Below are 24595 nucleotides of genomic sequence, written 5' to 3'. Positions count from 1 at the left end.
TCTCTCTCTTAACCACTGACAGTAAAGGGTGGGACACAGCACACAGGCAATAACTGCCATGATTGATTCAGTATTGCATTAGACTGACAGTCCATAAACCCCAAAACACAAACTTCTTTTCCAGATAATTACATAAACTGGTTCAATAGTCATTTTGTTTTTTAATCAGACTGTTTGTTTTTGCACGCGCCAGCAAATACAATACAATACAATGGAAATGCCCAATTCTTTTGACTCATCACATTCAATTTGAGCTCTTTTGATGTTCAAACACTGTGGTTGGATGACTAGGCGATCATCCTGACCCATCCCTAGCCTGTGTGTATTTGTTTTTTGAGCATATCTGAGACAGAGTCTGTAGCCGGGTTTCCATCCAAAGCTGTGAATTTAACTTTGAATATCGCATAAAACATTTGCAAATAAGCATTGTTACCATCCAAGAAAAGCCACTGAATATAATAATTTTCATATAAGATGAATTATTTGCACCTCAGAGAGAGCAGACAAAACACAATAAATGTGGTGACTGATTTTGGAGGCAAATGCCAGCTGTTTGGAATTGCAGTCTTGTAAGATAGTATAGGGAGGCAGTTATACAGAAATACTTTGCTCAGACATTTCAGACCATAACAACATTTCAGATGCTGTGCAATAAGATCAGTCCGCTGGTTAGTTAAGTTATCCCATCCCATAGCGCAGTCACATGACTTTTTGGTGTGCGTGGAGGAATTTATTCTGCAAATATACATTTTTGCAATAATCAGGGATGTAACGGTATCCAAATTCACGATGCGATAATATCTTGATATTATTTCCACAATATGATATTTATTGCAATATTTTAAAAAAAGAAAGAAATGAAGATGTCGAAAACAATTATTTTTACTTTTAAAGTTAAATTATTCTATCTATTGCACTTTGAGAGAAAGTAAACTATGACAGTAATAGCCATATATTGTAAAACAATTGCACTGTAATATAAATGATGATTTTTGCTTTACTCTACAGTAGGGAAATTACAATATTTCTTTCCTAACTTCTCACTTTAAACCGCCTGCTGTCAGCAATTCATTAGGGTTGTAACAATATTATCAATGTTGTGATATCGCTATAGCACAACTGTCTCAATATCATGGTCACATGACGATATGAAATAAGTCTTCCGCGCAAAAAGTATAATTTTTGAAATATATTAAACTTTTAATTCTGAATTCTAAATTTTAGTCTTTTAAAGTTGTGCTTTGGTCCATTGTGCTTTGGTACAGTATCTGTCAAGTGAACTAAAACCAAAAACGCAATATAGCTTAATCTTTTTATCAAGTCTGTTTTAGCGCACACATTGTTGAGGCGATCAGCTCATGATCCAGTGTTTTTCACGAATCAGAATTTCTCCATTCACAGTGAATGCAGTGAACTCATTTATTGCATGTGCTGTGAGTTTAGAGTGCGTTTGGGAACGCAACGGCCACCAGTTACATTTTATTTTCACGGCAGATGATTACAGCATTTCACTAGATTTGTGCAGTATGAATTGCTGACAGCTCGGTTTAAGTGGGCAACGTTGCTGGAGTCCAAATTCAAAATATCCCTTTCAAATGAAGAAATTAGGAAAGAAGTATTGTAATTTCCCAACTGTAGTGTAAAGCAAAAATAATATACCCATGAAATATTCTTTTTCATTTATTTTGCAGTGCGATTGTTTTAATATATATGTTGTTGTTGTTATTATTATTATAATATTCTAATTTGTTTGACTTCCTAAAACACTGAGACTGTATATCACAAATAAAAAAAGGATTGAGTCCCCTTTAAAGTTCAGGTACAAGTCAATTCACTGACTTTTTTTCAGATTTAAGTTTTCTTAGTCAAGAACATGGATTAAAGTAATTTTAAACTCTCAAAGTGCATTAGATTAGATTTTAACTTTCATTTTTTTTTTCCAATTCTTAATTTGTCTTTTTTTATGTCACAATAAATTGTATTGTGGACTTCATATCGCGATATTATCGCGTCATGAGATTTTGATATTGTTACATCCCTACAATCCATACTGCACTTTTAAGCTTTTATTTTGATGGAAATGGCAGTAGAGCTTTTATAAGTTTATTTTGTCTCAGTGAAATGAGACAAAATAAACTTTGCTTTAAATTTAAAGAAATGTAATGAAAAATAATGTAAACAAAAAAAAATCACCATTAAACATTAAAAAATGAACATACAAAGGTATTATGTCAGAGTAAAGTGATTTAAAGATTCTTAGCTAGAAACACTAGCCTATCAACATGTGGTTGTCACTGTCCACTCTGTGGGATGCCAAAGTTTGCTTCACCATTTTACAAATAAATCCTAATCTAATCATGACAAACTATACAGTATATTATTGGAAAGGTCTAAGGCTCCTAAACAGATATTTGACATTTTTTTTGTGTTACAAATTATGTAGAAAAATAATTTATGACAAGAGTTTCATAGATTAATTTATGACAAGAGTGCACCTCAAAAATCTACCTTTATAACAGGAGTTCTGACCTTTTTTTTTCTGACCTTTCCCTATTACACTTTAGAAATAATAAGAAATGATATATCAGATGAAAACTTAAAATGTCAAAATTCATCCTTTGGAATGGCATTTTAAAATCAGACATTGCATTAACATGGAAAATGTACATCAAAATCATATTACTAAATGTTCTTGTCCATGAATTATAAAGATTTAAGCTTCAATTCTACATTTTCACGTCTCTGTTCAAAAATGGGAGTAACAGTTAAGTGGTTAATGGATCGCCATGCTCATACAGTCAGGTCCATATATATTTGGACACTGACACACTTTTCATAATTTCGGCTCTGTATGCCACTAGAATAGTTTTAAAATGATACAATCAAGATGAAACTGAAGTGCAGACTTTAAGCTTTAATTCAAGGGGTTGAACAAAAATATAACATAAAATGCTAAGGGATTACAATCATTTTTATACACAGACCCCCCATTTTAAGGGGCTCAAAAGTAATTGGACAAATAAATATAATCATAAATATAATTGTTCATTTTTAATATTTTGTTGAGAATCCTTTGCAGGCAATGACTGTCTTAAGTCTGGAACTCATGGACATCACCATAGACTGGGTTTCCTTCTTTTGTGGTGCTTTGCCAGGCCTTTACTGCAGCTGACTTCAGTTGTTGTTGGTTTGTGGGTCTTTCTGCCTTTAGTTTTGTCTTCAGCAAGTGAAATGCATGCTCAATCAATTTGAAATCAGAAGATTGACTTGGCCATTGCAGAATATTCCACTTTTTTTACCTTTAAAAACTCCTGGGTTGCTTTTGCTGTATGTTTTAGTTCATCGTCCATTTGAACTATGAAGAGCCGCCCAAACAACTTTGCTCCATTTAACTGAATCTGGGCAGACAGTATATCCCTATACACTTCAGAATTCTTCCGGCTGCTTCTGTCTTCTGTCACATCATCACTAAACACCGGTAACCCAGTGCCACTGGAAGCCATGCTCATGCCATTACACTGCTCCACCATGTTTCACAGATGATGATGTTGTAGGCTTTGGATCGTGAGCTGTTCCAAGCCTTCTCCATACTTCCCGTCATTCTGGTACACGTTGATTTTAATTTCAGCAGTCCAAAAAATGCTTTTCCAGAAGTGGACTGGCTTTTTTAAACATTTTTTGACAAAGTCTAATCTGGCCTTGTTTGCACCTTGTGGTAAACCCTCTCTATTTTGCTCTGGTGAAGTCTTCTCTTGATTGTAGACTTTGACAGTGACACGCCTACCTCCTGGAGAGTATTCTTCACTTGGCTGGTTGTAAAATGTTTTATTACCGTGGAGAGGATCATCCAATCATCTACCATACTGTCGTCTTTTGTGAACATCCAGGCTTTTTTATGTTGCTGAGCTCACCAGTGTGTTCTTTTTCTTCTCAGAATTCACCAAACTGTTGATTTGGCCACTCCTAATGTTCCTGAGATCTCTCTGATGCATTTCTTTTGTTTTTGAAGCCTAACAATTGTCTGTTTTACTTGCATGCAGAGCTCCTTTGACTGCATGATGGGTTCAGAGTAGGGCTGGACAATATATCGAACGATATTGTGAGGCGCGTTTAGTCAATGAAGCCGGTACTTTGATTAGTAGTAAATCTCCATCACGTGCGTTCCGCTCAGGTTCCGCTGGAGCGGCAATTAATACACAGAGACGTAAATCTCTGACAAGCTACGCCATATCACGCTCAATATCGAATGCGGAAGTTTTGTAAAATATAAATAAAATATAATTGACTGAATCGTATAAATGCTGGATTAAGATCGTGAGGGGGGTCGAATTGAGATCGCGATCTTTTAACGATTAATTGTGCAGCTCTACTACCTATCAGATTATGCTACCAACACTGTATTTTTCATACTGTAAGGTTACAGCAGGTTTAGGGTTGGAGTAGGTGTACGCGTTAATAATGCTTCCCACAACATTAATATCATGCTGGAAGCAAAATCTGATAGGTAGCATTTTTCGCTGTCGAATTATGCTACCATCTGTTTGAATGGAAGGTAGCAAAATCTGACAGGGTAGTTTTTCTGAATGTTGCCATTTCCATCACTCATTTCTAATGCAATACTTCAAAATGGAAACATAGCTTGTTTAAATAGATTTAAAATGTGGGATGACTGTCTTCATGTGCAGTCACATTTACCATTGTTTGGTGAAATTTTAATGGGTCCAGTCACTTTAATGTTGAATTTCATTTGAGGGTGAAACATTTCCCCATGCAGATGTAACAGTGGATTAAAATTGGTCAGTTTTATAAAATCTGAAAATGTTGTAATGTGACTGCACCTTTAGCAGTGAAAATAAGTGCTAATTACGTTTTAGGATGGGCGATAATTAATCTCTTTCGGGTCCATTTTATCCTACCATTCTGTGTGCCGTAATTGTCATGGTGTCTGTTAATCCGCAGGCTCACCTTGCTGGTCTTCATACTGAATATTTCAGTAGGAAACAGAGGACTGTGTGCATGTGAGGCAGTGTTTCAGTGCATTTGTCAGTCTGTGGTACTTTCTCTATAAGGGCCTGTGTGTGTGTGTGAGAGAGAGAGAGCAAGACAGACCTGGAGAGAGACAGTGTCAGCATCAGCAACTAGAGCAGCCGTGTCTCTCAGGCTTAAGGAAGAAGAGAGCCGGCTGCTTCTGTGGATTACAGGAACGTCAGTAAGCCAGGCTGGACTGGAAGGAGTTTTGACTCATCTTATTTTCCTTTCAATCTGTCTTCCCGGGGCTTTCAGCTCTTAGTGTGTCTGTTGCTCTTCCTACTGTTTGCTGTATCATCTGAGATCATTCAGAGAAGATGTGTGGGGTGCTAGCTGTTAGCAGCGCTGCGTACTGATAAAGAGAGGCACAGGAGAAAGAGGGGAGGATGCCGGCCCCCCTCAGGATGAGGAGGGGGGCCTGCAGGTCGGCTGTCCCGTCTCTCTCCACCATCGCTGAGGAAGAGGAGGGACACCGGAGCCGAAAGAGACGAAGGAAAGGAGGAGGTACGTGAGAGGTCAGGATAGGAAAGATTAAAAAGGCTGATATTAATCTCTCTGGGGTTTTGCTCTCACGGGTGCTAAGCTAATACTTGGCCTATTAAGTGTTCAGTCTGCGTGTTTTATTGTTGGTACAAGTTAAAAAGTTGTTTTTCGTTTCTATACTGGTTTGAATCATCAGATCATGGCATAGCAGTGCAGAGTTAATGATGTGTAAACATATTTTTTTTTATATTTAAGTTAAAAAGTTTTTGAACAGTAAGATTTGTAATGTTATTTACTCACCAAGCCTGCATTTATTTGATCCAAAGTACAGCAAACACAGTCAAATTGTGAAATACTTTTATTTTCTATTTGAATACATTTTAAAATGTAATTTGTTTTTGTGATCAAAGCTAAATTTTTAGTAAAAGTGATGATAAAGACATTTACAATGTTAGAAAAGATTGCCATTTCAGATAAATGCTGTTCTTTTGAACATTCTATTCATCAAAGAAACCTATTCAAGAAATTCTACTCAGCTGTTTTCAACATAATTATAATAATAATAATAATGTTTTTTGAGCAGCAAATCAGAATACTAGCATGATTTCTGAAGGATCATGTGATTGCTAAAAATGATGCTAAAAAATCAACTAAAATCACAGGAATCAATTACATTTTAAAATATATTAAAATAGAAAACATGTATTTTTAAATGGTACTTTTTTTATTTTCTTTGACTGTTTTCGCTGTACTTTCGATCAAATAAAGGCAAGCTTTGTGAGCAGAAGATACTTCTTTAAAAAATATTTAAAATCTTACTGTTCAAAAAACTTTTGACTGGTAGTGTATATATTATATTTATTTGTCACTATATGTGACCCTGGACCACAAAACCAGACTTAAGTAGCATGGGTATATTTGTAGCAATAGCCAAAAATACATTGTATGGGTCAAAATTATCGATTTTTCTTTTATGCCAAAAATCATTAGCATATTAAGTAAAGATCATGTTCCATAAAGATATTTTGTAAATTTTCTACCATAAATATAAAAACTTGATTTTTGATTAGTAATATGCATTGCTAAGAACTTAATTTGGACAACTTTTAAAGGAACTGTATGTAAGAAATTTATTTTAGTTAAACATAAAATGGCCCTGACATGTCACTAGACATTAAGAAATCATGTTCATTTCAAATACTTATATCACTGACAACAGTGGTCCGGCCAGGATATTGTCATTTAAAAGTGAGAGTTGCAGCCCACGACTGATGTTATTGTTGTCATTTTGTGTTTTGGTCTGAGGCTCCACCCTCCAGCTATCTACCAATCACGAAGTCAGTAGAGTTTTGTCATCCGGGTTGCCAGCTCTGTTACAGCTGCGTTACAGCTGCAGCTATGAACGTGTCGGATAAAACATGTATAACGTTACGAAACCTAAAAGACCTCGTTATGAATCCGAAATACGTCTGAAATAAAACAAGGATTTGTATAGGAGATACCTTTGAAAGATGGAGACGGCTAGCCTGACAAGCCAGACCCACATAAATGTAGGGTCTGGGCACTCTCCATAGACAGAGCTCAACCAGAGGGGTGGGATAAACGGTTGTCTTTCAAACTCCCTCTCCACGCAATAGGATAGCGCTACAACCAATCAGAGCAACGAAGAAGGTGACGTACTACGTAGTCAGAGCGACGGAAAAGCGAGTTCCTTGCATGTGTGTTGTGGAAAAGCTTAACTTCAAGTCTTTCAGAGTGGCGGCCAAAGTCGATTCGAAAGAAAGTTGTTCGCTAGCGGCAGCCATCGCTCTATCTCTCACGCGTAATTCACAGAACCAGAGAATGTCTGACGCCTGTTTCTCACATACTCCATCTACAGTGCGTCTGCAGTCCGTGTGCGTTATGTATGCGGTGCAAAAGCAGCACGGACTCGTTTTGCTTTCACACAGCATCCGTAACTGATCCGCGGCTCTTTACCACAAACACAACATTTATCCGTTATTTTGATTTAAAATCCAAACATGCTTTTTCAGCATTGTGAACCTCTTTAATCACAGTACACTAATACAATAATACTAGACATTTTCACGTTTAAACTCAATAAATATAAACAACGTATTATTCATCCTCAATAGAGCCATCGCTCTATTTCTCATGCATAATTCACAGAACCAGAGAATGTCTGACGGAACTTATGGTCGCACGTCAGTCGTCATCATGTTAAACCCGCCCACCGACTCGTGATTGGCCCGGTCGATTTTGGATTTTTAGAAATCTCAAGTGAACGGAGAGTAACTAGACTGCCCTTGGAAGCAAATGTAATTTGCTGCCGCTAGGGGCGCGTCTAGATTCTAGGCTAGGAGACGGCTGAAAACGGAGAAGAATTTGAAGACAGACGCCAACGTTGCTAATTTTCTCCTGGACAGGTAAGATTCATCTATGTTTGGCTAACTTTGCTTCCGTACACAGTAGATTTTCCACGGTCGCCCGTGCTAAATGCGTTCATAAAAAGCTTTATATCGCACCACTAGCAGGGTATGAAAACAATCTATGTTCCGACTGAAATGTGGTATTACACCGTGTCTACACCGGACGCGACAGTTGTCGCGCCGCAACAGCTAAAGTCTGTCTACACTGGACGCGACAAAGCGACCGTTGAAAATCATTTAAACTTTGTGTGAGCACGTCATAAATAGAACGCGGCAGCAGATTACTGTTGGGGATTTGCCGTGTCGCACCGCATCCAGTGTAGACAGCATTTGTCCTATTGTATTGTCCTATTTTAACAAACAATATATCAATGCTTATATATCAAACAATATATCAAAAAGCTTTCAGATGATGTAAGAATCTCAATTTTGACAAATTTACACTTATGACTGGTTTTGTGGTCCAGGGTCACATATGTGAAACTACAAAAAAATAACTTTTAGTCTTCATGAAAACCAAAGTATATGCAATCCAAAATCTCTCAGTGAGAATTCAGGACAGCCTATTTTAGAGCTCAGATTCAGTAACTAATGTGCGTAAGAAAAGTGTGGCCTTAATACTCATTTGCTAACACCTTCAGATAGAGTTTCTTTAGGTTTGTGTCTGCATGTACTGGCAATTTTTTGCCAGTATACGTACAGACATACATGAATCTTAAAACTTAAAAACACAGCAATTTTGAGCATTATGGGTGTGATGCTACATTCTAATTAGGCAGCTTAGACCCTATGTGTTCTTAACAACTCATTCTATGACTATGACCTGAAACACAAAAATATGTTTTTAAATAATTAATTAGATAATTGTAAATAATTAGTTCAATTTACTGTCTAATCGGGTTGTTTCAGTTATGTTTTTGTTCTGAGTATCCTGGTATTTGTAGCTGATTCCCTGGTATTTCTTTGCATAAATGAGTATCAATATCAGTTTTGTGAATACAGACTGAGAATGATGTCATTCTAGAGTGAGCATCAGCATCATATCTGTTTCACTGAAATGGAGGAAAACACATTTATCAGTCTTGAGTGTCTGCTTTAGCACTGTCTCTGAGCAGGAAAAGATTTTTGCTCTTTTTCTCTGTTGGGAGTGTCTGTTTTGCCCCACCCATTCTTGCTACAGCAATGGCAGATGACTGACAAGTTGGACAGGATGGCCTGGGCTGTGGGTGGGTCACATGACCACCAGGAGGTGGAATGTAAACAGCAGCACAGCTCTGTTAGCTGACTGGAAGGATTCACATCAAGGTGGATTGGGCTTTTCAGGCTGGGTGTAGGTTACTTATTTCTCGATCTGAAATGACAGATCTCTTTCTATGAGGAATGACTTTTTTGTATTGACAATTAGCCTAAAATGTAAAGCAAACATGCTTTAACCTATCAGGTCTGACTCCAGCTTTGGCTTTTCACATGCTCAGATTTGGGTCACAAGAATGTACTCAGCTGGGTCAAAAATCCCTCTGAACTCAAAACACTGCTGCCACACTAAAGCTAATGCTGTAGGCAGTACACACATATGCTCTTAGGCTACGTTCAGATTTTTTTTGTGGGGTTTTGGTGACTCAGAGATGGAGAAATGGGCTGCGTGCCATTTAGAGGTTTTAGATCCAGTTGCTGTTTTTCCATTTTAAGTGGCTTCTATTAGTTTTGTGTTCTGGGTGCGCCACAAAAGCTGTCTCTGCACAAAAGAATAAAGCATTCAAAACAGGGATGTGTAAGGATAGTCTACTAATAATTCAGTAGTCAGTTAGTGAGTAGTCTTGTTTGTCTAAAATTCTCAGAGGATTTTTGTGCACTATTAAACTGTCAGCACATTTAGAATTCTTTATTAAAGGAGACCTATTATAGGATCTCAGATGTCCTCAAAATGTGTGAGGTTTAAGCTTAAAATAGACCACATATCATTTATTAGGTGTATTCATTAAGCCCACCAAAATCTAAGTTTACATGTTTTTCATAGATATTGACATGGTTTATAAGAAAAAATGTTAAAATGCAAGATTTATCTCTCATTTAAATATTTATTAATTAATTGATGTACAATTCAAAATATGAAATTAAGACATTTTATAAATGAAGTCAAAAGTCTGGCATGGGCTTAATTGGTACTTTTGTACCATTTAAGCCTGTATGTGTTATAAATAAGCCCACATCATGATTTATTTACAAAATATAAAAAAGCATTGATTTTAAAGATTTTAATTGATACATGTGTTTTAAAAATTCCTTTTACTAATGTTAGCTAGCGTTCATGACCTGTAATAATAACATTAAACCCCAGACACACAGGACCTGTATGGACTGTACAAAGATGCACTACTACTCTAACCACTATAGATCACCTCACCTCACATTTTTCCTTCTTTCATTCTACAGTTATCCTATATAACATAATCTAGCTTCTTATTTACAGTCTACTTGAAGACACTCTGAAATCTTGCTCTCAACTGAGGAAGGTCTCCCGTTCCTGATGAGCAGGAGGGAGAGAAGCCGAAAACCTTTTTTTCACTCCAACTGAAATTATTTTGATAATATTTAAGTACAAAATTCGAATTTAGTTTTTCAGCCATTGTCAGCGTATCACTATGTCTTTAGGTTCTAGGTTAGCTGTCAAAAATGCCACTGTGAATGCTAAGTGGACTAGGATCAATTGAATAATTTTCCTTTTTGGTCCGAACCAAATAAACCAAACTTTAAGTGTGAACATACCCTTAATGTGTCTGGTTCTGGTCTCATCTGCCTCCAGCTGTTTTTAGCTGTACAAAACAGCTTTAATGCTTAATATTACAAACTGGTGTCTTACCATATTATTTTATTGTATTATCTTAATTATGAACACAATGCATTGTAGTGAAAACAGTTTTACCATCAAAATTTTAAGAAAAAAAAATAGGATAATTGAAAAGATCTTTCATTATTTGAGTAGGTTCTTTTTAGCTGTTGTATGAACAGGACATTTCAGAAATCACACCTGGTAGTAAATTGTTGAAATCTGAGAGTTGTCTGACCCTCCATAGACAGGATAGCAAGGATAGATGGCAAGGTTCCTTCCGTTTTTAAGGTCTAGAAAGTTACCAAGAACATCAACAAAATATTCCATGTGACATCAGTAGTTCAACTGTAATTTTACGAAGCTATGAGAGTACTTTTTGTGCACAAAAAACCCCCAAAAATAAATTTTTTGCTCTGCGTCACCCTTGCATCATATTGGAGAGTATACTACGCAGAATTGTTGAATAAAGTCCCACAAAGTCCCATTTTCCCACACTTGTGTTTCAGTTTCGTTGGTTCATTTGGTCCAGACCAAAAAGTTATACATTTTTTTTTTTTATACAAAATTATACATTTGGTCCTGGTCCGCTTATCACTAAGGCATAGTGATAAGTTCAGAACCAGATGTATATTTCATGAAGGAACTCACTGAACACTCCAAACAGTAGGAAAAGGTGCGTTGCGGGTGTATGACATCAATGCTCAGTGCCGCTTTAAGTCGAATACACCTAATGTCATCTGCTGGACTAAGCACGCTCATTGTTGTTGTGTGTATATGATTTTATTCTGACCACCTACAAATTCACAAAGAGCTTATAAAATGCACTCTACCTCCTCGTTGCTCCACGTTTGACCTCTGCTTTTTTGTTTTGGATACACCGCTTGTTCCCTTCTTGAAATCATGTCGCATAGCGTCACATCTTGTAATTACTTTCTGTTTTTGGTTGGTTTAGAAGTATTTGGTCCGTGTTGCGTTAGTGTTGGGCGATATGTTTAATCTTCATGTCTTCCTATCATCAAAAAAACACTCACGTTATAGTTAGTGAAGCCATCTACACTGTATGAAGAATTAATCTCTTTGCGCTGCATCACTAAAGTTAGGCGCCTAGCCTGTTTTTGATGGCTAATAATTATGGCTGGACAATAATTCGATAATGATAATTATCACAATATAGTTTTTTTTTTTCGATAAAACGATAATGACAGTTCGATAAGCGCTCGATAATGTTTGCGCACAATGCATAACACTGCACAGGCATTTTGCAGCCTGCACTTCCGCACGCAGTATTTAGTTTACATCCACAGGGCATTTGCGACTAAAAATTAGTACGTGCGACTGTAAAAAAAAAAATATTTAGGAGCACCATGTGCGACTGACCCGATCAGCATATTTGTGTTTGCACTCAGCAGAGCTTCAAAGGTTTCAACGTTGTGTAATGTATCACAGACATATCTCACCAAACCTTTCATAAATAAAGTGTAGAGAGAGTGTAACTAAGAGACTGATTGTGCAGTAAAGAGAGCGTTGTTGTTTATAATAGAGCTTTGTGATATCGCGAACTAAGATGAGTGACAGCTTTTAATAATTTAAGGGAGTTTGTAATGTTGACTTACATTGACTGACTACAACTCTATGCCTGATTTCGCTCTATTTCGTCGTCAAAAGTAATCTGAAACAAGTCACAACTGCGCTCATCTCCATTCAAACACAGTGGTGTTTCGTTTATGAATGAAACATGCGTTTTTAAATGAATCTAGTGAAATGATTCAATTTCCCATTCATAAAGACAGTCACTTGCTTTATTCCCGAATGAACCATCCGTTCGAACGAATCAAAATAATTTTTTTTATCAGAGTTTTAATTATTGTTTAGAATGTGCTCCTAAAATTTTGACTGTGCTCCTAATTTTTTAAGTTAGGAGCACAAGTGCTCCTAGCAAGAAAAGTAAGCGTAGAGCCCTGAGCCATTATTTTTTTAATTTATATTGTCAGACAGCTAAAACATTTTACAAAATGTGTTAAATCAGCTGCACAAAGGGATTGGCATGCTGAAAAGATTTGTCTATGCTTATTTTTGTTGAATGGTAAATATACTTAAAAATCACTTTAACTTTGCTTTTGCAGTCAGAGCCATGTTACAAGTGTTGTATCATATTACAGTTCTTATTTTCTTTATAAAAACGTTTTATATATTCTATTTATATTAATAATATTGTATTCTATTGATGTAATATTCTAATCTCTATTCTACCTCAACTGATCATTGTTTGAAAAGTATTTCTCATGTTCTGACAATAAACCATAAATAATAAACTAATTAATTAATGTTTTTTCTTTCATTCAGGAGTAAAAATCTGCCTTTAAAATTGATAGATATAAAGATTTGACATTTATTGTGATAATTATCGATATTGACTGCTATGAAAAAAATTATCGTGATAATTTTTTTTGCCATATCGCCCAGCCCTACTAATAATAATAATTGTCTTGATACTATCACGATACTGTCGTCTGAGACCCATCTTTTTAGCGGTCGCGGTCTGCTTGTTCGGTGAGCACCAGGGTTTGGATTTCTAGCATTCACACTTACTCAAATGAACCACACTAAAAAAGCAATCGCACCAGAGTTCGTTTTAATCGGACCAAACATGACAAGTGTGAACACACCCTCAAAGTAGCTTCAGAAAGTTAAGGTTGCACCACTGATGTCACATAGACTATTTTGTCGATGCTCTTGGTACCTTTCTGGACCTTGAACATGAAAGGAACCGTGCTGTCTATGGAGTGTCAGAAAGCTCTTGGATTTAATCAGAAGTATCTTAATTTGTGTTTTGAAGATGAACGAAGATCTTACAGGTTTGGAACGACTTTAAGATGGGTAATTAATGACAGAATATCCATTTTTGGGTGAACTATCCCTTTAATGTAGCCTTACTGTGTGCTTTGTTTCTCTGTTAGTGTGCTGTGGTTTCTTTTTTGTAAATTTCCCATAGTGCTCATTGGATAAACTAGCACCCTGTTGTTTAGCTGGGGAGGAAGGGCAGTACATTTAGATGTACTAATGTACTAATTTAGTGCACTAAATGTGTCTGAGCTGCTCATTGGACCACTTACTGAATGAAAAACTGCTTTGAAGGGAAAAGGTTTTATGTTAAAGAAACAATAGGTCTACTTATTGATTCCCTCGTGAAAATTCAGACTCAAATTGACTTGCGTATTTGTTTGTCATTTGTTTTTTGATGAGTCATTACCCTGAATATTATGTGGTGTAAAATCCTGCGGATGTTGTCAAACACACCCTGGAATATTATAATGGGTTAAATTGGGCCCTGTTTGATTTGTCTTTTACTGGTTGGTGAGGATAAGGCTCCTCTACTCGCTCTTCCTCTCTCTGTAAGCTTAGCATTAGCTGTCGCTAAGCTGCTCAGATCTCTGAGCCTTCCCGCCCCAATACACAAACACACACACACACACACACACACACACACACACACACACACACACACACACACACACACACACACACATCCTAGTGCCATGTGGAGAATTGCACACTAATCACTGATCTCTCTCTCTCTCTCTCTCTCTCTCTCTCTCTCTCTTTAATCTTGTATTTGTTCTGCACTGCACACACAGCAATCACACACACAATTGTGATTTATAATCTCACATTTGCACGCTCAAAGAGGGGGATCTACTATCTCCTCTCAATCAGTCTCAGATTGAAGGAGTTGGGTGAAAGTCCAGTTTTTCTCATCAATGTCTCCATATTCCTCTCTTTGTTTGACCATGAATGAGCACACACGTTATCATCAGCCTATGATGGATGTTGCATCCTTTGGACTTTGTGTATGTAAGAGGTTGTGCCTGATGTATTGGATTAGGATGGCTTCCTTGGTGATGTAGACTAGAGGTTTGCATGAGGTTTTCCTGAATTCTCCAGAACTATGAGTGAGATGCAAGGTAAGAGCTGTCAGTGATATGCAGTTCACTGTTTTCTAGACCCAATGTTTTTAAGCTTTCTAATGCCAGGAGACCACAAATATGGTGATCCTCTTGGCAAGAAAACAATTTCTAAAATGGAAAAGCAGTGCAATATTTATGTTGTGCATGAACAAATGTTTTGTGAACATGTTTCCAACAGTAAACAATTAGTTATTTTGCTAAAGCTAAATACATTTTATCATTTTTAAAAAAAATAATTCTGAGTTAACATTTCAAAATTCAAAAACATTTGAATTAATTGTGAAATAAAGAGTCACAATTACCTTATTTATTTTTTTAAATCTATGGCAGAAATACATACTTTTTTACTCCATATTGGAATTTTTGAAAAAAATAAAAAAAATAATCTATAGTGCTTTTTATTTTTATGATTTTTTGAAATAACCAAAGCATTTGAATGCACTACCTGTTAAAAGTTTTTGAATGTTTTTTAAAGAAGTCTCTTCTGGTCACCAAGCCTTCTTTAAAGGTTTTTAAGGTTTCATTAAATAATAGAAAGAATCAGAAGAGCAGCACTTATCTGAAATGGAAATCTTTTGTAACCTTATAAATGTCTTTAATCATCACTTTTGATTAATTTAAAGCATCCTTGCTAAATAAAAGTATTAATTTTCAAAAAAAAAAAAAAACTGACACCAGGATTTTGAATGGTATAGTGTATAATGTCACACAACTTTTTATTTCAGATAAATGCTGATCTTTGGATCTTTCTATCACAGAATCCTGAAAAAATGTACTCAACTGTTTTAAATATTGATGATAATTAGGGTTGTGCCGATAGACGATAGTATCGTGTATCGACGATAGTCAGAGATATCGCCTGGTGTTGATGCCTTTGACGATAGTTAGACGATTATTATTATTATCCCTCAACAAAGAACTTAACTTTAGCAATGCAGCACAGAAAGTCTGTTCTAGGATGCTTCAGAAACTTGCCGCGGTATAAACACACGCATAGAGAGACCACAGCGCCTTAACGCACCTTGTGCAGTGAAAATGGGAGATTTTCATCATACAGTACGGTGGTAGATTCTAAAGGGAGTGTTATATTATATTACCATTGCAGTCATTAGAATAACAGAAGTAGTAAAACCTGGTTCAGGCTGAATTAATTATGATGTATCATAATCAGTCTGTATATAGTAAACATAAACATTCATCTCAGTAACGTCTATAGGCGTTCATTAGAATTACGATGCGATCAGATGACGCTAAACATACGCACGTGAATTACACGCACATCACTTCCGCAGAACTACAACATCAACTGATGACAGCGGTCAGACATACAGCGGTAACATACTCGCAATATGACGGGTATAGAAAGATACATTCATTTACATTCTGGCACGCACATTTACAACTCACTCACTGAAGATAGCAGAGAATGAAACCGAAAGTAACTTGAACAACTCCGGCAGATAGCGCTCTGTACACGCACAACTTAATCATATGCCAAAACGAATAAGGAATTTAGTGCATAGATAATTAATTAAATTAGCACGATAGTATCGTGTATCGGCGATCTCTCAGGCTGACGATAGGGCGATATGAGCATATCGCCCAACACTAATGATAATAATATTAATACTAAAAATGTTTCTTGAACAGCAAATCAACATATTACAATGATTTCTGGAGGATCATGTGACACTGAAAACTGGAGTAATAATGCTGAAAATTCAGCTTTGATCACAGGAATAAATTACATTTTAAAATATTTTCAAATAGAAAACAGTTCTTTTAAATGGTAAAAATATTAAAACATTTTTACTGTTTTTGCTGTACTTTGGATCAAATAAATGCAGGCTTGGTGAGCAGAAAAAACTTCTTTAAAAAACATAAAAAAATCTTACTGTTCAAAAACTTTTGACTGGTAGTGTATTTGGTTATTTTTTGCCAGGAGGTCCTCTTCGAAAACTCTTCTCCTAATGAAGTAAACTGACTTATTTAGTCTTGTGCAGGTTAATTATGGTCAACAGAAGTCTTTCAGGCTTAACTTTTCAGCCTTAAATGAAGCAGTTCCTCATCAAACGAGTGTAGAACTGAACTTAAGGTCAGCGACACTAGGCTCAACTCTGACCTTTGTCCTTAAAGTTGGATCATCTGACACCTGGGAAACAGGATGACGCTCATGAACACCATGCTTCTTTGAGCATGCTGTCATTTATGATGCATTAATCCTAATCTCAGATATTAATTTTTGTGTGGACGGTGTGCAAATTCGGATTTTGCAGCACATACAATATTGGCTAGGAAGCTTGCAAACAAGCATTTGGTTTTAACAGGTATCTCTTTCTCCTCCCCTCTTCCATATATTATCTTGTATAACAAAAGCAGGCTACTAATTTACATAGCGTTTAACCAATGTTTTGTCTCGGACCTCGGCAGTTCTGCTTTGCTGCACACACTGGCATGGAAACCGTTCACAGCAGAGCCAAGATGGACAGCATCGACAGCGGTAGAAAATAAGAGAGGCTACTGCTGGTGTTTGTATTTTAGTGTTTGTGCTTATTTGAATATCAGATAGCCCGAATGGAGGATATTTCCTTAAATCCTCCTTTACCTAGTCTATGGTACGTGCTCACTGTGGCACACTATGAATTTATTGCGGATAGTTTGACTGTATTTACTCTGATATAGAGTCTATGGAAGCTTGTTTCTGTCACAAAATAAAAAAAAATAATAGTAATTGCAACTTTATATCTTACAATTCAGATTTTTTTCTTGCAATTCTGAGAGATGAGATTTTAAATTAGAATTGCGAAATATAAACTCAGAATTGCATTTTAACTTGCAATTCTGAGAAGAAAAAGTCAAAATTGTGAGAGAAATTCGCAGTTACTTTTTGTACTTTTTTTTATTTTATGTGGCGAAAGTGGAAAAGTCGCAAGATGTACACTGCAAGTCAAAGGTTTTTGAACAGTAACATTTTTGATGTTTTATTGAAAGACGTCTCTTCTGCTCGCCAAGTCTGCATTTATTCAATCCAAATTTAGTAAAAAATATTTGAAATATTTTTGCTATTTAAAATAAGTTTTTTTTGTTTGAATATGTTTTAAAATGTAATTTATTCCTGTGATTTCAAAGCTGATTTTTTTAAGCATCATTGCTCCAGTCACATAATCTTTTGGAAATCATTCTAATATTCTGATTTGCTGCTCTAAAACATTTATTATTTTTATGTTGAAAAGAACTGAGTATAGAATAGAATAGAGAATATAAAGTTTAGAAGAACAGCATTTATGGGAAATAGAAATCTTTTGTAACATTATAAATGGCGTTATCATCACTTTTGGTCAATTTAAAGCATCCTTGCTAAATAAAAGTATTAATTTCTATAATTTCTTTCCCAAAAAACAAAACAAATTTTTTTTTCTGACTTCAAGCTTTTGAATGGTGTAGTGTTCAAAGTTACAAAACCTTTTTATTTCAGATAAATGCTGATCTTTGGATCTTTCTATTCATGAAAGAATGCTAAAAAAATGTACTCTGTTTTAAATATTGATAATAATAATAAAATGTTTCTTAAACAGCAAATCAGCACATTAGAATAATTTCTGAAGAATCATGTGACACTGAAGACTGGAATAATGATGCTGAAAATTAAGTTTTGATCACAGAAATAAACTACATTTTAAAATTTGACTGTTTTTGCTGTACTTTGCTGTATCAAATAAATGCAGGCTTGGTGTGCAGAACAAAATCTTTAAAAAACATGAAAAATATTACTGTTCAAAAACTTTTGACTGCTAGTGTAAATGTTAAATTTTGAGATGTAAAGTCAAAATTGAGAGGATAAAAAATATCAGAGTTGTGAGAAAAGTCACAATTACTCTTTATGTATTTATTTAATTATTTGTTTTTCTTCCATGGCAGAAACAGGCTTCCATAAGAGTCAGTGTGCACTAACAACACTTCTTGAACTTTGACTTCCTAACTAGCTTTGGTTGCTATTAAACAAAGCCTGTATGCGGTCATATCTTGAAACCTGTTCATCATTAGTTTATTTGTTGGCTAAACAATTGTTCTAAAGTTTGTGTAACTACCTTAATATGATTTACGTGGTTGGTGTCTGTGTACTCTTCCTGTTTACTCTGTACATAGTACATACTTAACCAGCCTGCGCAGCTTGGCATTCAGGAAACAGATTAGTAAGCTAATCAGGCATGGGCCTCAGAGCAAAGGTTCATGAGCTGGTACCATTTTATGTCCTGTGCTGGAATGGAGAGAAAATGTTAGAGAAAGTGTTCAAAACCGGCTAGAATCATGCATTTTATGTCAAATCTCGAGAGATTTCATGCTACTGTAACTATGTAAACAGGAGCTTTGATTGTTTTTGCACCCCTTGGGCATATATGGGTCAAATGAAAAGCCTTTATTAGCAAGCTACATGAAGGCAAAATCAGGTGTTCACACAAACACGCCCCACAGGTGTCATGTTAGAGTCTCAGTAGACTGAGGTTTGTTTAGATGGTGCATATATCGGATGATTTCAGTCGCATTTGGGTGCTATTAATGACATTTACCAAAGATCAAACCATTTGCAGTGCAGTGATGTAGCAGATGTTTTGCATTTTGAGTTATAGCATCGAATGTCCATATTGCCTGAGCTTGTGATTTCAGATTAGCTGTCAGGTAATATCTGGGTTAAACACCACTGGGTCTCCCTTACCATCAAGTAATGAGCTAAAGCCTTTACACGCACACACACTCATTTTTAGGCTTTGCATTCTCTTAGGGATTGATAAATGTGTATACTGCGTTTTAATAAGTCTCAGCGGAGAACTGATAACTCCAGGTTAGATTGTATTACTGTAGTAATGAGGTCTGTGTGAGCTGGTAGAAACTGAGTTGATCCTTTCTGAATGAAATGTGAAACAATGACGTCTTTTATTAAGATTTGTCCCTTTTTCTTGAATATTATAATTTCAGAAATTGCCCTCAGTAATCATTTGAGACCATGGCCATTGTTTGTCTCAGAAAGGTGATATCTTGCGTTTTTTGGAAAGCGGGTAAAATGGGTCAGACGGAGTTTGGCCTGGGATAAATCAGGAGCAGCATTGTTCTGGAATCTAGAGCAAGTGATGGCCGTTTCGGTTCCATCTCCTTAGGGATCGTATGCGGAAATAGATTGAATAATATCACAATAGCTCTGTTCCAACTAGGGCTGTAACGATACGCGATATGAAATCAAAATCGCGACACTCAGATCCACGATCCTGTGTCGCGGTGTGATAAGGGAGAATCGCGACACACCCCGTGACTACCTTTCCAATCATGTGACGCCTGCCTGCTAAAGTTGAGCTAGTTGAAGAAGAACGTGAGGAAACATGGCAACCAACCCAGAGATTGCGGACCCTCCCTCCTCATCCTCAGCAATATACGGCAACATTTCAGAGCTGTATGATCCATAAAATACAGAGAAAGGCAGGCTATTAATAAAGCAAAAAAAAAAATAATCCAGTAAATGCGTGTTGTATGCGCAGTAAAAATACAATTGTGTAAAATGTCATAGTAAACTGTGTCTGACATGAAAACCACGCTAGTCATTGTCCCATAAAATGACAAATAGCAAATAACACATATAGTATTTTCATTACGTTTCATTTATTTTGTTTTTGTAAAGTAAAATGAGACTTGTTTTCCCCCTGTTTTGCTTGTTTTAAACGTTTCCCCCGAGACCGCGTCGCGAACACCAGCTCGACCGCAAAACACTTTCACTATTCGAGAAAGCGGCAGCCGCACAGTGATTCCACCGCTTGACGCGTCCCATGTGAAAGGGCTTTGAAACGGTCTTCAGACAGAGCGTGAACTCAAAACGGGACCGTTTGAGAGCAGGGTCAGCGTGTACCTAGTCCAAAGAGCAAATACCCGTGCTTGTCACCCGCACTGCACCTGACAGATAAATATTATTCCACCGTTACGTCAGTTTCAGCAGGTCACCCTTCGGGTAGGACTCTGTTTCCCACACACATAGAATCTTGCATCGCTAGCAGGTTTAAAGAATTTGACATCTTGACAATTTTATCACTATCATGTTAAATGAAAAAAAAAAAATCAGTGACAGACAGACCTTATCAGTTAATTTTAATACAGAAGGTTTTTATTAAACCTTAAAATGTGACCTTGTATGTAAAACTATGAAAGCTATTGAATTTTGTTTTTTAAATATTTTTTTTTTTTTTTCCAAAATATCGTGATACGTATCGTATCGTGAACCCAATATCGGGATACGTATCATATCGTGACCTAGGCATATCGTTACACCCCTAGTTCCAACACATAATGAACTGCCTGTGTAGACAGCATCCTAACAGTCATGAAAGTTCATTAGGGTGTTTTTTTTTTTTTTTTTTTTTTTTTTTTTTCAAAAGTGACTTCATAAAATCCTCAGACTATTCAGCATTTTGCTGAAGGAATTGTGATTTTATGTGGTATTCAAAATCTCATAATTGTATTAAGGCCCTATGAAATCAGTTTATTTAACAAATTCTGGATTTCATTTTAATGGTTTAATTATTGTTAAAAATCTGAAAGCATGTCTAATTGAATTCACAAAACTTTAACAACTGAAAAGTTTATTCAAATTTTAACAACTATGATTTTTGTTTTTCAGAAATTCAAATTTTTCTGAATACTGCAATCATAAACATTTTTCTGAATGTTATAATTTAATGCAAATTTGTCTGTTTATAAAATATGATGGTAATCAAATCAATGCATACAAATAACAATTTAATTGTTATTTTTTTAATGTAATCAAATAGAATTTAATTATTCAATTATTTCCACAAAGTGCTGCCTTAGAGGTTTATAGTTTAAATCTAAACATGCATTGAAAACAATTTGTGTGATATGCTTTGAATAATGTTTTAATACATTGTATTATTTTATTGGTAGTAATAGGGCTGTCACTAAAGATTATTTTGGTAATCGAGTAGTTGGTTGATTATTCTGTTGATTAATTGAGTAATCGGATAATTATAGTTAATTGTTTTTGTAGTAATAAAAATTTATCTAAGTGAACAATAGCCTTTAAAATGACCTAAATACATATAAAATAGCAATGAGGCAAAAATAATTAGTTATTATAAAGTATCAAAAGCAAGTAATCATATGGTTTTATTGTTCAAAACTGTTAAAATAAATAATGTATTATAAACAATAGAGTTAACGTACATTACACATTATTACAAAGGCCTGCAGAGGGCGCCAATGGCCTGGTGATTGTTTTTTAACTTTACAGTGCGATCTAATTCTTGTTTGATATTGACCAAACAACATTTAATTCAAGTATCCACTTAATCTTTAATATTTGGCCATTTCTTTATGACACAAATGCTGCAGCCACTGTAATTTCTTTAATATGTGGACATCAAAACGTGTAAACTATGAGCTGGGTTTTAACTTTTTATTTTGAAATCGTGATGAAGAGTTTGCATATTGAGAAAGATACAAATATATTCTCCTGTGTTTGCGTAGGATAATAAATGATTTACCTTACAAATCTGATGAAATGATGCTCATTGCGTTCCCAGATGAGCGTTATAATAAACCAAAACTCAACAATATGCAGAGATGGAGTTTGAGACGCTCCACATATGTAAATGATAGCAGTTTGTGTGGAGCATCATTTACTGTGAACGCAATCACTCTGAGACACACCGTTTTAATATATTTCTGTCAATTTCTTCAAGTTTTAATGTTTTAAATATAACATTTTGAGTACAGAAATATTAAATGATTAAATAACTGAAAAGATACTTTAAAAATAAAACTAAATCTGCCAGTAGGTGGCGACAAGTCACTGATTTAATTACCGAATCATATCATTTGATTTGTTCGAACAGCTGGTTCATTCAGGAATAAAACAAGTGACTGTCTTTATGAATGGGAAATTGAATCATTTCACTAGATTTGATTAAAAATGCACGTTCATTCATAAATGAAACACCGCTGTTTAAATGGAGATGTGCAGGGGCTCAATTGTAACTTGTTGCAGACTATTTTTTAATGACGAAATAGAGCAAAATCGGGCAATAGTGTTAAAGTCGGACAATGTAAGTCACCTAATATTAACTTCTTGTTTATTTAACTGTTGTATTAAATCAATATCTCATTTACAAATGCTGCCACTTATCTTAGTTCATCACGATTTCATGTTGTTCTATTATAATCAAAGAAGCACAATCAATCTCTTATTTACACTGTTTATGAAAGTATTCGTGGGATATGTCTGTGATACATTACTCAAGATTGTAAAAACACGTAGAAACCTACCCTAAATATTTTTCATAGTCGCATGCAGTAATTTTTCATTGCAGATGTGAGTGAAACGGTCGCACTGTGGAGCCCTGGATTCCCTGAATCCTTGTGTGTTGAAATCAAAAAAGGATATTTTGTTTTTGGCATGAGTCGTCAATGACTTTTGCTAAAATGTTCTTTGCTAGTTTGATTGTTTTTATCCTTTATCCATTTCCTCCTCGTCTAGACACACCATCTGTCCATGGCTTGTTCATCCTCTCCTCCCCCACAGTGGTATTATGGGTAGCACTGTTTGAAGAGTTTTTGGAGCCATAATACACACTACACACTTTCTTTTTTATGCCATTGAAGCGCCTGATAACACTTGAAGTCTGAATGTCACCATTGCTACAGAAACAGCTTTGTACCTCATTTGTTTTTGAGATATTATTCTGAAACAAGATGCCTAACCTCAAGTTAATTAAGGAATGTTGTTGATGTTCTGCATTGTAAGTAGGGCTGTCGCGATAACCGCAATATCGAAATACCGCGCTATTGACGTGCATAACCGCAGAGGAATGCAACAACCGCAGCAACCGCGATATTTGCCTGTTTTCTTTTTTCCTAAGGATTTGCCCTTCTCACTTAATGCCTGTGTGCTGAATATTAAATTAGTAATAAGTTAGTAATGATAACATAATGTGTTTATTATGAGGCTCAGTAGATATGCACTTAACGAGCCTAAACAGACAGCGAATGAGAGAGAGATCGACTGAGCTTGTGCGATTACCTGCGTCTGTCTTTCAGATCGAGTCAGGTATGTATGTGAAACTAGCTTGTCATGTCCAAGGAAAGTGAAATCTCTGTCTTAACATCGATGCTCTGCTGGTCAGCTGAGCCTTTAAAAGTGGCGATTAAAGTTAAAATGATTTTAACATCGTGTTTCATTACGTCTCTCTTTGAATAAATAAGCGTTTTGAAGGTGTAGTTGAATGAACGGTTTAAAGACTTACTCAAAGATAGTCTCTTGCCTCCATCTTGTGGCGTAAAAATGAAACTGCACTGACTGACAGCTCGCCTAGAACATGCAGCCAGGTGAAATACTGACAGAAAGTCTCTTGTCCAGTCAGACTCGAGGGAGCGCGCTAACTTTTGTATATACGAAGATTTCAGATGCAAAGCCTCTAAATATGTCTGACATTTTTCTTCAAAATTTGCATTTCTTTCTTGGCTAGGTTTCTATGTAAGTACTGTTTACTTCACTTCACGATTTGGTTTCGGTTTATTGATTTCTGAATATGACCTTACATTGTAACAGCCTACACACAATTATATATATATATATATGGCGGTAATACCGCATACTGCGCTACTGAGCCACTCAAAATTACCGCGACAGCCCTAATTGTAAGTTTGTATGAAAAAGCATGATGCATAACAAGGAGAAATATAACTATTATTGATTTGTGTGGGGATGACGCACACAGCCGGAGGTTGATTGGTTTTATAGAGGGGGAATCAATAACACAATTCAAGCAGTTTGCTGATTCTGACATGTACTGTTTGCTTTAGTA

At 35.8% G+C, this 24595-nt stretch overlaps 1 protein-coding gene across 1 annotated transcript in view; it reads left to right on the top strand.

Annotated features, from left to right (window-relative positions):
• Positions 1-5166: 5166 nt before the first annotated feature.
• The window catches only part of LOC141301341 (ensconsin-like), a 33362-nt gene continuing 13933 nt past the window's right edge, over positions 5167-24595 (top strand). Inside the window, exon 1 of the mRNA XM_073831586.1 lies at positions 5167-5532. Within this exon, the coding sequence (XP_073687687.1) occupies positions 5415-5532 (118 nt within the window). The 5' untranslated portion in view covers positions 5167-5414. The remainder of the gene's footprint in view (positions 5533-24595) is intronic.

This window comes from Garra rufa, chromosome 25 (assembly GCF_049309525.1).
Source record: "Garra rufa chromosome 25, GarRuf1.0, whole genome shotgun sequence".
Classification (NCBI taxonomy): Eukaryota; Metazoa; Chordata; class Actinopteri; order Cypriniformes; family Cyprinidae; genus Garra; species Garra rufa.
This window is presented reverse-complemented; position numbering and strand designations above follow the sequence as displayed.